The sequence below is a fragment of the Schistocerca cancellata genome, chromosome 4 (assembly GCF_023864275.1).
Source record: "Schistocerca cancellata isolate TAMUIC-IGC-003103 chromosome 4, iqSchCanc2.1, whole genome shotgun sequence".
Taxonomy (NCBI): Eukaryota; Metazoa; Arthropoda; class Insecta; order Orthoptera; family Acrididae; genus Schistocerca; species Schistocerca cancellata.
This window is the reverse complement of record NC_064629.1, coordinates 93,991,926-94,008,133: the sequence shown is the minus strand read 5'-3', so window position 1 is coordinate 94,008,133 and position 16,208 is coordinate 93,991,926. Positions and strand designations below refer to the sequence as shown.

Sequence of the window (16,208 nt, the reverse complement as noted above, 5' to 3'; positions counted from 1 at the left end):
ACGACTTTCGTTCTTTGTAGTTTTTGCGTTTGACGCTTATTTCGTGACATATTTGGCCCGGTCATTATCAATGGACCACCCTGTATAATCGCGATCTCAGTGAAGTCATTTTGTCTATTCGCGTAAGAGAATTGGGCTGGAAAAACTGGGGAGGCACATTGTCTGTAAACTAAAAAGCGAGAAGCGCTCATCGTGGGGAAAGTTGCGGTTCTCGAAAGAATACCACTGCCTTGAAGGGTGACTATGAATCAATTTCTCCTCTAGCAGCGTAGAACAGTGTGTAGAGATTTACGTTGATTCTGTCCATATGTATTAACTGCGTTAGTGTTATTAGTAAGTCATCCTTGCATTCCATGTTGTGTTAATGCATTTTGTGCAAAACAGGCACTCCCCGGGCATGTATGCGCACTGCGTCGTCTGTGATTCAGAAGGCGCGCTGTGGATCACCCGTGTAACTTAATGACACTCTCCGTAGTTACTTAGGAGGCAAGTGCATAAACGCAATCCGGCGACCTACGTTTCCTCGCGCTTCTACTCCACATGTCCTCCCTTCACCCTTTTATAGCCCCGATACACAATTTATCCCTTAATAAGGCTGAAGGCTGTACTGCACTTAGATGTGATACAAACATTTAATATTCGATTTTCACCCACTTCATTTAAAGATAAACATTAATTTTATACCATCAGAACAATATTTTTAATTATCTGCAATTTTCACATGTCCTGTGGAAACTATTAGTCCTAGAGCAAAAAAGAATTGTAGCTTTTTTGAAGGAAATTTAATGTAGTTTAGTTTTATACTGGGAAACATTACCGAACGAGGTGTCGTAGTGGTTAGCACACTGGGCTCGCATTCGGGAGTACGACGGTTCAAACCCGCTTCCTGTCTCCTGATTTAGGTTTTCCGCGATTTCCCTAAATCACTCCAGGCAAATGCCTGGATAGTTCCTTTGAAAGGGCACGGCCGATTTCCTTCCCCATCCTTCCCTAATCCGAGCTTGTGCTCCGTCTCTAATGACCTCGTTGTCGACGGGACGTTAAACACTAATATCCTCCCCCTCCAATTATTTCTCTGTGCACTGTGGCTACAATTTGAACAGAGAACACCACATGAGATTAATTCGAGAAGGGATGGGTTCAGGTTACCGTCAGGTCATTCTGAATAACTTTTTGTGACTCGGTTGAGGTTGACGTCGAGATGATTACTAGGAAAGGCCACAGCGGACTCCTTCATCCAGTTGTTTCGATTTACGCTATTTTGTCACTTCTAATGACCCCGACGTAAAGGTCAACTCAAACCTGCCTTTCCTACTTTAGTATTTTATGTACTTTAATTTCAGTGAATTTTGCGCCGCGTGAGACTACTAATTGACGATGAAAACGTAAGAACGTTATCCTACTTCGCAAATTTCTTTAATTAATATTATACACGAGACTAAATTACTAGGAACGTTACACATTTCATAGAACAGAAGTTTCGTAATTTTATTCTAGAGCGAAAAATTTAGTGTAAAAAAGTAAAAAGTATCTACTATTTTCACACTTACTTTTGGAATGATCAGGAAGAAGACGTCATAAGGACGCAACTGTGCATTATTATGAATGCAGACGACGAGCAAATTATAATGCAGGAGAAACTCGAGCCTGAACATACACGGAAGGCAGCTCTGAAAGGTGCTACGCAGTCTCTCCACCCTTGTGCTGAGGCATCGACTGGGCACACAACGTGGCAACAGTTGAAACTCTAGCGCCACACACGTTAACAACCTTCGTCATTTGTTGAGCCCCACACGAGTGCCAAAAGCTGTCTCACAGAAATGTGGATCTTTAAAGAGAGTATGGAGGATAGAGGAAATGGTGGCTCCACAAGGCAGAAGGAAACATGCTGCAGGGATTATAAAAGATTCGTTCGATGATCGTTAGGATAGCACAAAGGAAAAGGTAAAGGAGGAGTAGGAGAAGGTATTGCTACATGACGTCGCCCTGGAGTGTACTTGTTTCGAAAAGATTCCCACGACCTGGGAGTTTCACAGGTCAAGGGACTTTCTTCTAATAAAAACAGTCAGTTGCTTTTTAATTCCGCTGTCACTCCTCTCTATATTTGTCATTTTTGCATGTCTGCAACGACAGAGAGTAGGAACTGCATTGCGGACTTCTTTAGTGAAGCAATTTGGAGAGACAGAATTTAGCATTATTGACAGCTAGTAAGATACGACCTAATAACCGAATTCATTAAATGTTTCTCGCACAGTTGTCCTTATGATTAGTTTGTTTGTTAAGTTAGAATCGATATCTTTCGAATGTTCTAATCAGTTCTCCCTGTGTTTTCAGCAACTTTTCAACATAATTATTGAACCAAGGTGGGCCTATGTAGTTCCAACGTTTCAACAAACTCTCTATTTCTCTTAGTATGCGCAGAGCACTACTGTTAACATGTGACAGTAATTCTTGGACCTTAATCTGAGCGTTTCATCATTTAGCTAATACACTCCTGGAAATTGAAATACGAACACCGTGAATTCATTGTCCCAGGAAGGGGAAACTTTATTGACACATTCCTGGGGTCAGATACATCACATGATCACACTGACAGAACCACAGGCACATAGACACAGGCAACAGAGCATGCACAATGTCGGCACTAGTACAGTGTATATCCACCTTTCGCAGCAATGCAGGCTGCTATTCTCCCATGGAGACGATCGTAGAGATGCTGGATGTAGTCCTGTGGAACGGCTTGCCATGCCATTTCCACCTGGCGTCTCAGTTGGACCAGCGTTCGTGCTGGACGTGCAGACCGCGTGAGACGACGCTTCATCCAGTCCCAAACATGCTCAATGGGGGACAGATCCGGAGATCTTGCTGGCCAGGGTAGTTGACTTACACCTTCTAGAGCACGTTGGGTGGCACGGGATACATGCGGACGTGCATTGTCCTGTTGGAACAGCAAGTTCCCTTGCCGGTCTAGGAATGGTAGAACGATGGGTTCGATGACGGTTTGGATGTACGGTGCACTATTCAGTGTCCCCTCGACGATCACCAGTGGTGTACGGCCAGTGTAGGAGATCGCTCCCCACACCATGATGCCGGGTGTTGGCCCTGTGTGCCTCGGTCGTATGCAGTCCTGATTGTGGCGCTCACCTGCACGGCGCCAAACACGCATACGACCATCATTGGCACCAAGGCAGAAGCGACTCTCATCGCTGAAGACGACACGTCTCCATTCGTCCCTCCATTCACGCCTGTCGCGACACCACTGGAGGCGGGCTGCACGATGTTGGGGCGTGAGCGGAAGACGGCCTAACGGTGTGCGGGACCGTAGCCCAGCTTCATGGAGTCGGTTGCGAATGGTCCTCGCCGATACCCCAGGAGCAACAGTGTCCCTAATTTGCTGGGAAGTGGCGGTGCGGTCCCCTACGGCACTGCGTAGGATCCTACGGTCTTGGCGTGCATCCGTACGTCGCTGCGGTCCGGTCCCAGGTCGACGGGCACGTGCACCTTCCGCCGACCACTGGCGACAACATCGATGTACTGTGGAGACCTCACGCCCCACGTGTTGATCATTTCGGCGGTACGTCCACCCGGCCTCCCGCATGCCCACTATACGCCCTCGCTCAAAGTCCGTCAACTGCACATACGGTTCACGTCCACGCTGTCGCGGCACGCTACCAGTGTTAAATACTGCGATGGAGCTCCGTATGCCACGGCAAACTGGCTGACACTGACGGCGGCGGTGCACAAATGCTGCGCAGCTAGCGCCATTCGACGGCCAACACCGCGGTTCCTGGTGTGTCCGCTGTGCCGTGCGTGTGATCATTGCTTGTACAGCCCTCTCGCAGTGTCCGGAGCAAGTATGATGGGTCTGACACACCGGTGTCAATGTGTTCTTTTTTCCATTTCCAGGAGTGTAGTAGGATACAATTTGATTTTTCTGACTTTAAGGACGTGCACCATCTTGTATGACCCACACAAGTAACCCATTCTTGGTGTTTGGTGATATTACACCTAACAGATGATAGGTTCTGCTGACAGCTTTTTCTGACCTCAAACGCCGTCCAGTGTGGCCGAGCGGTTCTAGGCGCTACAGTCTGGAACCGCGCGACCACTAAGGTCGCAGGTTCGAATCCTGCCTCGGGTCAGTAAAACTTTGAAACACGTATCTATTTTGTACGAGCTATAAATAAATAGCCAGCCAGGATGGCCGAGCGGTTCTAGACGCTACAGTCTGGAACCGCGCAACCGCTACGGTCGCAGGTTCTAATCCTGCCTCGGCATGGATGTGTGTGATGTCCTTAGGTTAGTTAGTTTTAAGTAGTTCTAAGTTCTAGGGGACTGATGACCTCAGAAGTTAAGTCCCATAGTGCTCAGAGCCATTTGAACCATTTGAACTGAAACGTCCCCTTTGAATAATTTATATATGAAACGTCTCCTTATAACAATTGTACACGACTGTGCTTAACCTGACACACAATGTTTTTAGCGCAACGCAATCTGACTTTCAATAATCCCTACAAAACAATGGCCCTGACTAACTTTAACCTATACCTTTCACAAATCACTTACCTCACAAAAATCTTCGTTACTGGAACTACTGCAATACAGCGAGCGCCACTACTGCCAGCTAAATAAAAGATTCAAACTACTGAAGGCACTAACTACTGATAGGGATAGTTAGCAAATGAAAGATATTAATAGAGAACAAACAATGTATTTACCTTAATATTCATAATTGACATCCAGTATTACAAATTATCAAAACTCCGCCATCTCTCTCCCCACATCCACCACTGCTGGCGGCTCACCTCCAACTGTCCAACGCTATCTGCTGTTCACATCCAGCTATAGCAGTTCATGACAACAATGGCAGGCAACAATGCAAACTAGCCACATACTGCACACAGCACAGCCAGTGATTTTCATACAGAGAGCGCTACGTAATGTTGCCCATAAGAAAACATAAACAGCAAACTTACATAAAGAAAACATAAACAGCCTACTTACATAGCCCCCATGCTCCCCAAAAAAAATTTTACAAAATATTTTTGGGCAGTGGCCAATAAAGATTTGATAAAATTTTTCATAATTACAATAGCAAAGATATCAAATGCACACACTTATTGATACAATGTTGGTCAACAGCTAAAATGTTTTCACAGTCAATAAAGACAGTCCTGATCATTCATCAGTTTGTTTGCTCAAAGTCTGAGCAGTAAAATACAATGCACACGGAAGTAGTGGATTTCCATGCAGTCTTGAAGAAGTAGTATTGTCCTTCCAACGGTAAGACAGTGCTGACTCTTGACATGCTGACAGGTAATGGGCCACAACAGAGCAAACCCACAGCAGAGTCATTCGAAGTTCTGACGAATATTGGTAGGTAGGTCATCACAGAGTAGACCCACTGTAGTCCTGGTAGAGATTGTGGTATTGGTGGGCCACCAGAGGTGTAGACTCACTGTAGTCCTTGTAGAAAGTGTGGACGAGCCCACTGTAGTCCTTGTAGAGACGGCCAGCAGCCATCTGTTGCGACTGTGCGGGTGCACAATCACCAGTGAAGAGTCTTGCGGACAATATAGCAAGTCCATGAACCACCACTTGTGCACTCACAAAGTTTTTTGGAATTGTCCTTAGACCCAGCAATGCTGTTATCCAGTCCCTCACTGCTGGCGGCTCACCTCCAACTGCCCAACGCTATCTGCTGTTCACATCCAGCTATAGCAGTTCATGACAACAATGGCAGGCAACAATGCAAACTAGCCACATACTGCACACAGCACAGCCAGTGATTTTCATACAGAGAGCGCTACGTAATGTTGCCCATAAGAAAACATAAACAGCAAACTTACATAAAGAAAACATAAACAGCCTACTTACAGAACCTCAGATGTTAAGTCCCATAGTGGTCAGAGCCTAACCTCAAACCCGTCGTATGTACGTCACACGTACACTGCTGCCGTAATACATCTTCTGGAGAGTAATGCGTGGCTGTTCTATTGAGAGGGGACTCTCTAATTATACACTCGATAACGCCGGTCTGAGATCGTCAGAGTGTCTATGAAAACTCTGATGAATGTTTTGTACTCACTTCTAAACCAGAACCCACTGTCGGTGCAAATCGTGACTGTGGTCACAAGACAAAGAAGTCATCTTCACGTCTTGGGGCAGCAGCTGCAAGTCACTATTCTTCTCGACATCTGTAGCGCATTCTGCTGAAGAAGGAAAGATTAGGGTTTAACGTTTCGTAGACATCGAGGCCGTTAGAGAGGAAGCACAATCTAGTAGGAGAAGGATGGTTCAGGAAATCGGCAGTGTTCTTGTCACAGGAACTATCCCGGCATTTGTATTTAAGATTTTAGGGAAACCACGGGAAACCTAAAACTGGGTGTCTAGACTGGGATCTGGTTACCCCGAACAAGAGTTCGCTGCCCATCACTGCGCCCCATCGCTTGGTGATTTGCAGCTGGCCTTCAGTAGTCGCTGGCAGTCTCCTTCATATTTTGCACGAAACCCTCCAGCAAAGATGTGGTCTTCTTTGCCGATCTGTCTGATATTTCCCTGAATGGCTGTTACTTCTTCTTAACATCGGAAGTCCCTACAAAGTACAGTCCCGCTCTCTTGCAGAAAGAAGAAGATTAGCCCCAGTTCCTAAAGAGGAAATGACTGCTGGTGATAGAGACAACTTACCGGCATCAGTCAATTCCACATACCCGCTATTATGGTGTATGGAGGCAGCCTTGTAGTTTGTGTCCACACTTGTCGTACGCCCAGAGATCCTCGATCCCATCACTGTCATCATTTACCTTTGTGTGTAGACAAACCTGTACAATCAAGCGCCCTGGAAGGAGCAAAGTCATCAGAGATCCCAGGCGTCGCCACAGAGACCCAAGAGCAGCTATAGCTTGTGGTAGCAGCAGCCTGAAAGCAGGCAGTCGTTGCCAGTGTAGCTTCTCGCTGTTTACTGACAGCTGCCAACCCCACCTCATCCGCACACAGCTAACCAAGTCTCTACGCATATTTCACTACCAGGTACAACTAAATAGGCACGTGAAAGAATCTCTATAAGTGACATAAAGTAAAACAATTAGGTGCTTCGGGTAAATAAAGTACTGCGACTGCTGCCAAAGGCAACTTAACGTTGTCAATATACACAACTGAAGTAGGTTTATCGCAGCAGGAAGTTGAACTACAAAATTAGAATATTTGAGCCTAGCTCTCATAAATATGTGAGCAAACGATTAAATTGAAATGAAAGTACTAATGCATAGCGTCGAATAGGGAGACTGATATCTGGCCAGAGGTAGAAATGTCCGCTGCCAGCAGGCAGCGCATCGCTGGCCACGGTGGGTTACGACACATCACGTACGGTTGTCGTGCCCTGTGATGCCATACAGCCATTAAAAGCTGCCAACGCGGCCTGTGCACTTCTTGCCTACATTGCAGCAAGTAAAACCGATTATGACTAGGGTGCCGTAAGGTTTGGTTCTGGACCCGTGCTGTACTCTATCTGCATGAGGGGCATATCCAAACAGCCAGCAGAGGGAACTGCCCTGTAAGTTGCTGGTAAAGCGTTACTTAAGTTCTGTCGCAACCTAAATTATAATGTTAGGCACCTCCAGAGACTAATGGATAAAATCACCAATTTCTGTTCACCACCAAGCTCAAGCATCCAAACGGCCAATTCACTACTGAAGGCAATGACTTGACTTTGTACGAAACAGACAAATACCTTACCCTCATAATGGTAAGACATTGACTTGGTAATCGCACATAGCCAGTATGGTCAACAAAGATTTTGGCACATTTCACTGTTTTACCCGATCTTTGAAAGTGATGAACTATCAAACGAAGCGAAACTGACAATATGGTGTTTCATGATGCGCTCAGTCAATGATGCCTGCCTGTCACGGAATAGTCTACAGACTTTCCAAAACAAAGCTTTCCAAGTAAGTCATCAATGCTGACTGCAATACTCCCGACACACACATCAATCAAGGCTTAGACAACCGGAAAACTACCTTTACGCCTACAGAAACCCATAAAATTTCATGCTAAAACAAATTATTCCCTCCACAACCATATAAAAACATTATGCCAAGAATCACCAAATTCTGTGTACAAAAGATCCCAGATAACCCTGACAATACACTTTAGGGACTGACACACGTATTTAAAAACAATACAGTCTTATAACATTAGCACACAGTTTATAAGTGAATCAGAGATACGTTATGCCCGGTGGGACTTCTACTACCTTAAGATAAAATAGACTGCGAGCAATTCACTCGGTACTCATTGATGTTCACGCTGCTCACTCAAGTTATCCGCCGTACTGCTTTACTAACAACAAACTTTGCGCTACCTGGTTCATGTTCTTGGATCTTATTTGTGTTGACTGTGACCGTGCTACCGGCGAATTGTTGCGAACTTATTTACGGACTGCCATTTCGGTCTGGTAACTGTACTGTCGTTCTAAATGTCGTCGTCCATATCCACGCCTGTAGTAACTTTCGTGTGATTGATATATAGTCATGGTGCAGGGCCCATATTCGACAATACTTACACATCAAGCTAGCATATGTTCGCTTCCAGTCCGAAGCACATTCGCAAGATATGTTTACTAATATCTGTCTACATAAATTTCTTATAAAGCGGCCAACAACTGCGTACATTAGTTGTAATGTCTCATTCGAGGAGATGATGAGAGAACTAAATAAAATAGTGCCTTGTTGTGGTTGTGAGCGAATAGTCGGTATAGAGGCAGCGAAGAGTGGCGGGTTTCTTCGCAGGTGAGTTTGAAAGAGAACGTGTGGGTTTGCATGCCGTCGTGGATCGACAGATTAGTTGAGCCCATGTGCAGGTTGGTGTTTAGACCGGCAGTGTGGTAGATAAACAAGTCCAAAGATTTAGGGAAAACACACACACACACACACACACACACACACACACACACACACACACACACGGAGCTAAGTGGGTTTAGCTCAGGGTCAAGAAAAGTTTTCAGTCACAGCGAAAGAACACCAAAACTTGGGGTTTGCGGCTAGTGGGCCCCAACATTTGTCAGGGAAGATTATGCCGAGCAGAGGAAGAGTTTAGCCAGTCCTACACGTTTTCAGTAACAATTGCGAAGAAATCATTCGGTAAAATTTTTTATTTGGGATCTTGGCATCTGAGATAAATTAATGGAATGGGGACGAAATTGAGGTGGAAAGGGCCTCTGTATGCAATAGAGGAAGGAGACAAGTTAAAAGCATCCGGGTCAGTTAGCTGTCAAAAATTGAGAAGAATCAAAGCATTTTACGAAAGAGTGGAAGGAGACGACTTGAAAGCATCCGGGTCAGCTAGTTGTAAGATATTGAAAAGAAGCAAACCACTGCAGTGACGTTTCCTTGGACTGTTTATATTCTGGAGACAAAAAACTGAAAAGGTTGAGTTGAAATTTACTTCAGGATGCACCTTACAACTGACCAGAATTTATTGGGGATAGAAAATAATAAACTGGTAGCGAAGATCGCAGGAATTCGTTTTATTCAATGATTACCGGTTTTGGCAAAACTAAAGCCACCGTCATCAGATCTTAGGACACATACAGGTTACAACATCAAGGCAAACAATGGTGATATTAATAGTTGCCTATAACACGCAGGCCTTACAAAATTGTCGTAAGTAGCACATAGGCGTCAAGAGAGACGAGATTATGAATGTTAAGTGTCTCCATCACATAGAAGCGCAAGCTAAGTACTACTAGTTAGTCCGGTTGTATGTGATGGAGACACTTAACATTTATAACGTCCTCTCTCTTGGACGCCTGTGTGCTACTTACGACAAAAGGTCTGCGTGTTATAGGCAACTATTAATATCACCATTGTTTGCCTTGATGTTGTAACCTGTCTGTGTCCTAAGATCCAACGATGGCGGCTTTAGTTTCGCTGGAACCGGTAATCATGGAATAAAAATAATTCCTGCGATCTTGGCTACCAGTTTATTGTTTTACAAGCATCTAGATCACTCCCACATGAGCACAATGTGCTCCTACAGAAAATCTTCAGTAATCGGTACTAATTTGAACCGCGTAGACAGCAAAAGTCAAAGCATTTATTTGAAATAGGAAGTCCTTTCCTCAACAGAAAACAGGAAATTTTTAAGCACGTCCATTATCCAACAACACTTCTGTTTTGCTCCTTACGTTCATTCAAAGTTTCAGTATTGTTTTGATTGCATGATCGAATCGAGTCAAATATCAAAAAAGGTCTAGGCAAAAAGTTTTTAGTTTTACAGAAGTATTCAACCTTAGGAATTTAGCTCAATTTTCTTTTCTAAAATTCAGAAGCTGACGTGCTGCCCTGCCTCCCCCCCCCCCCCCCCCCAGTTTATAGAAAAAATGCTATTAGAAGTTCACCGCTAAGTCCGTGATAACGAAACGTCCTGGCTAATTAAAACTGTGTGTCGAACCACGACTCGAACCAGGACCTTTGCCTTTCGCAAGCAAGTGATCTACCAACTCAGCTACCCGAACATGACTCACAGCCCCTTCTCACAGTTTCACTTCTGCTATTACCTCGTATCTGTCGTCCAGAATTCACAGAGGTTTTCCTACGAAACTTGCTGAACCATCTCTCCTGGAAGAAAGGATATTACGGAGACATGGCTTCACCACAGTCTGGGGCCTATTTTCCAGGTTCGAGACCCTATCTGGCACATAGTTTTAATCTGCTGGGAAGTTTCATATCAGTGCACACTCAGCTGCAGAGTCAAAATTCTTTCCGTCTATAATGGTTTGCTTTAAACACATTTCACCTGAAAAAGAAAAGACTACCATTTTCGAAAAAAAGAGATAGTGTAGTAAGTTAGAGTCAGTTACATGACTTCTGAAGCAATTTTACATAGATAAAGCATGCGTACAGTGTTTATAGACATGTAGTAAAGGCGAGAGTGCGAAAATTGGGTGAGGTACTTACCTTTCACAGAAAGGTCGTCCTTCTTCGTTAATGTAACGTACCCCATGAAGAGTGCTTTTATCGAAGAACTGTCGTGTTTGGTACGTCCAGCTCGTCTTGAGAAGATCGTAGGTACTTCTTCTTGGCTTTGTAGCTATTTCCATTATGAAATGCTGAGTGTCGTCTCCGCACCTACAAACGAAACTTACAATTTCAGTTTTCTGTGTTGACATACTGAACACATGCTGCAATCACATATTAAACGAAAAATGACGGAGCTAAGACTTGGAATCTAAGGAGAATGACTGGCTGCTCAGTTCATTTCCTTAGCCAGTGTAGTGACACATCTGGCAACCTCAGTTTTCTTATTTCTAATTGTGTCCACTGCAGATTTCATGGCTATTTGAATGCTGTTTGTAAGTCAGCTGGGAACTTTATAACATCACTGGATCCGACGGAAGATATTTTGAACACTCTTACTTACACACCGAGTACCGAACGTTCTGAAGTTCTCTTTTGGTTTTCACAATGTGAAGCGTGTGTATGTTTTCTTGTGTGCATTGATTTTTTGCGTCTACACAGAAGAGATGTAGCAACTTTTATTTATTTATTTATTTTTTTCTCGCTGTGTAAAATTTTGTAATAAGTTGTAATTTCCTTCTTTTTCATTAGTATTTGTCCCCCCTGTGGCAGAGTCGATAATCATAGGCATTGGCTCATTACTTCTAAGCTACTTTTGTTTTATTCTGTGTCTGGATGACCTCCTCGTCAATACAGCCGTCAGTTACCGTTTGGGAGGAGAATCGAGTCTCCGTCTGTCTATGAAGCGAGTAAACATTATTGTGTGTATTAATATTGTACGTGTTTGCGTGTCGTGTTCCTGCAGAATTTGTTATGGGACATCGTAGAATATTCTCGCTTCACCTCCTGTAGTTTCATGAAGTTTCAATAGGTGGCGGCGCTATACGTAGCCTTCAAAATGGCGTCAGTAACGGAAGCGTGATCCAGGCAGAGAGCTGTCATAGAGTTTCTTTTGGCGGAAAACCACCGGATCGAAGATATTCATTGGAGCTTGGGTTGTTGGGTTGTTTTGTGGGAGGAGACCAAACACCGAGGTCATCGGTCTCATCTTATTAGGGAAGGCAGTCGGCAGTGCCCTTTCAAAAGAACTATCCCGGCATTTGCCAGGAGCGATTTAGAGAAATCACGGAAAACCTGATCGGGATGGACGGACGCGGGATTGGACCGTCGTCCTCGTGAATGCGAGTCCAGTGTGCTAACCACTGCGCCACCTCGCTCGGTGATTGGAGCTTGCAGAATGTCTACGAAGACATGGCAATGAACGAAAGCAGGGTGAGTCAGTCTTTGGGGGAGGCATCTGTCATCATAGCAAAAAAACTCGCACGAACCTGTCTGATCTCCCCCGTGGCGGCCGGTCGCACACAGTTGTGACTCATGCAGTACTGGAACGTGCGGACACTCTCATTCGAGGTGACCGACTGAGAAACACATCGCTGCACAACTGGACATCTCTGTTAGTAGAACTGACACACTCATCCACCAGTTGGGGTATCCAAAGTGTGTGCTCCCCATGTTCTACGCCACCTAACAGAAGATCATAAAGAGCAGCGCTGGATCATCCGTGCGGAATTGCTTGCGTGCTTCGAGGCTGAAAACGACAATTTTTTGTCGAGCATCGTCACAGGCGATGAAATATAGGTTCGTCACTTCGAACTGGAAACAAAACGGCAATCTATGGAGTGACGCCACAATACCTCTCCTCCGAAGAAAAAGTTCAAAGCCGCACTCTCATCCGGTGAAGTCACTGTGACAGTCTTCTGGGACTCTGAAGGTGTTATTCTGTTTGATGTCCTCCCTCATGATGGAATGATCAATTCTGGATGTATTGCGCTAAACTAAAGAAAGGATTGAGTATGTTCGTCGTCACAAAATGCAAATAAACCTTTCCTTCTCCATGACAACGCAAGGCCTCACGTAAGTCTACGCACCCGAGAGGAGTTCACAAAACGTCACCGGACTGTTCTCCCTCATCCACCCTACAGCCCGGATGTAGCACATTTCGACTTCCATCTGTTTGCCCCAATGAAGGATTCACTCCATGGGAAACACTACGTGGATGGTGGGGACGTTATTCATGGAACGAAGCATTGGCTCTGACGTCGACCAGCAGAGTGGTATCATGAGGGCGTACAGGCCTTCCCAGTAAGGTGGCGTAAGACCGTCGCATTGAACGGACATTATGTTGAAAAAGATAGTTTTGTAGCAAAAAGAGTGGGGAATAACACGTGTGGTGTACTGGAATCCTGAACAGAATCAACCTGTTCTCAGGAAAATAATTGTTACATTACTTATGGAACGTCCATCGCAAAATACCTAATGGGAATGGAGCTGAATATTGTTATTTTACCTGTGGACCAGGGAAATAGCACGGTTGTGCTAGAAAGGGAGATTATGTCCAAATGGTGCAGTGTTTACTATCTGATCCATTGTATCGCAGACTCAGTGTTTGTATCTCCGAACGCTTTTACATCTTTGAAAGATTCAAACCATGAGTAGCAGTGCTGTTTTATGTTGCGTTTCAGCCAAGAAATACGTCTCACGGCAAAACAGTCTCGCATTAGGCTAGAATTAACAGTGCTAAACGAAGGAATACCTTAAAAACGTGCAAAGAGACGGCTTTTCCCGAAGGGAACGACAACCAGGCATAAAATACCGTTATTGGCGAGGTTTTACTTCAATAAAACGAAACGCATTTGTTGACAAACGTACACATTTTTTGGTAGTTGTAGAAACGGATTTAAAATATCTTCAATAATTATAAAGCAGCTAACAACAATATTTCCACACAAATGAAGAATCTGTACCACGGTCAAAGGGGCACGATGCCCATTGGATCTTCTACTGTATGAGAACCACATCGTTTCCCTCGTTTCAGTTGACCTTCGAAACTGACTGGGTGTTCATCTGTTCTCTGGGAATTGTCAAACGTTGTGATTTTGAGGCTTTTCTAACGGTTGAAATAGCCTCTCAGAAGACAATGTTTTCTACATTGTTCCTCGAAGAACACTTCAGACAGAAACTTCTCGACAGATTAAAACGGTGTTCCGGCCTGGGACTCGAACTAGCTACATTGCCTTTTGCGGCCAATGCCATCTTTGCATTATTACGAGAAAGGATTCACAACACAAGGCAACAGCTGGATGCAAATGGACGTGCTCTTATGGCCTTGGACCTGCAGTTATCAAGAACATTCACAGTTTTGGACTGGGAATCGGTCGACGGTGCTACGGTTTCTCAACAGACGTCAGCACAGAAACGAACTTCAGAGAAGCAGAAAGGAAAGTTCGGCCGCCTTTCACAACAACAACATGGTGCGGACCACAGATATTCAGAACGCACCGTCATCAACTTGACGGCGAGAGATATAGACGCGGGTGTAATGTCGGCACTTAAGAAAGGACTTAATTTCGCACCTTCACCGCGGGACATTCTGTCTGTGAAATAATAAGCAGTGTTGAACAGGCAGTCCACAAGCTCCCACATGAAACAGCGGACGAAATACGGCGAGAAACCAGCCGTATACTGACAAAGGTGAAGTTACCAGCATCCAACATCACCAGGGCTGAGCGCAACGGCCTTCGAGCACTAGGTAATGATGAAAGCATTGTAGTACTTCCTGCTGACAAGGGCAATGCCTTGGCCACAGCGTCGACAGAAAACCCACCCACACAGACCTGTACCCGCATGCCACCAGCCATCATCATCCAGCACAGAAGCGCACAGTATTACAAACATTTGTGCATCGTGCAAGAGTAATATCAGACGACGATAACCTGTCCCATGAACTGAGCCACCTACGCAAGGTTTTCAGGAATAACGTCTACAGCGCCCATCAAGTGACAGAAGTGATTTCTGGGGAATATCAGAATAAGACCACCGATGAAGAGCAGGAAAAGAAACTGCTTTTCTGCCATTCTGTGGCTCTGTGTCGGGCAAGATAAGCCGCCTGTTGAAAAGACACAAGATCAAATCAATCTTCAGGCCTCCAACGAAAATCTGTCAATTACTGAGACCAGTTAAAGACGCAGTAGGTCTCAGAACACCTGTAGTCTACGAGATACCTTGTGATTGTGGCCAGAAGCACATCGGACAAACAGTGCGCACTGTGGAACAACGCAGGAAAGAACTTGAGAGGTATTATCGCCTACGCTATCCAGAGAAATCTGCGTAAGCTGAGTATGCGTTAGAAAACGGTCACCGCATAAAATTTGACTATACCTCTGTCGTGGCTCGGACTAACGGCTTCTGGGACTGAAATAAAAATTACCGTAAACACCCTGAATAGAGACGGTGGCTTGCAGCTCAGCGCTGCATGGGATCCAGCGATCGCGAGGTTGAAGAGGGCACATCGAACGCCGACTCAAAACATGCCCATATATGGTAATGTCACGGGCATCAGTGACGTCACAGGCGGCAGATAGTGTATATAAGGGTGCACCAACAGCCCACTGGCAGTCATACCACTTGACAATGGCCAAGGAGTGCTTGGCCGAAAGCTTGTGTAGTTTTAAGCAATTGACGCGGTTGGAAACCCGGGAAAATTTTATTCAATGTTGTCGCTTCGAGACTCTGCATTCATACACCTTGGGGATTGTTTCGATCCCAATCTTTTACTCTGTAAGGTTACATCGTGAGTCGTATTTGGAGAGCTGAGTTGGCAAGGATATTACCTGCGAAAGGCAGGGTTCTGTGTTCCAATTCCGGTGCGGCACGCAGTTTTAATTTGTCAGGAAGTTTGGAAAGAGCGCACAACCCGTTGCAAAGAGCAGGATCCGTTCTGGAAACATTTCAAACTGTCTTCGTAAGGAGTTGAAAATAGTGTTAGACTGATTTACGGCGAGGTTTGCAAAAATTTTTATTTTACTAATCTAGAAATAGTGGGCTCCGGCAGCGTCGCCGAGACTGAACTTACCAGAAGCCGCAATCGCTGTCGGCTACACAACACGCGACTAAGCACGGCGGAGCGGTGAGTAGCCACGTGTGTGCGTGCTGCGCCAATACCTGCGATGGCTGCGTGATAGTTGCCGTGACGCAACATAAACATTATGATTGTGCTGCCCGGCTGGAGGCGCAGGCTTGTCCCTTACAACGACACGCCATGCGTGCTTCAAAAACTGCTCATTTGCACATGCGATTCCAATGTTTGTCGAAACACATGTATTCTCTGACTGCAGTACAGTATATATT

The 16,208-nt window shown here is 45.1% G+C and overlaps 1 protein-coding gene across 1 annotated transcript in view; it reads right to left on the bottom strand.

Moving 5' to 3' along the window:
* The window catches only part of LOC126183814 (sodium channel protein Nach-like), a 139,185-nt gene extending 123,213 nt beyond the window's left edge, over positions 1-15,972 (bottom strand). Inside the window, exons 1-2 of the mRNA XM_049926064.1 lie at positions 15,934-15,972; positions 10,962-11,132 (exon numbers count right to left, since the gene is read on the bottom strand). Of these exons, the coding sequence (XP_049782021.1) occupies positions 10,962-11,104 (143 nt within the window). The 5' untranslated portion in view covers positions 11,105-11,132; positions 15,934-15,972. The remainder of the gene's footprint in view (positions 1-10,961; positions 11,133-15,933) is intronic.
* Positions 15,973-16,208: the final 236 nt, after the last annotated feature.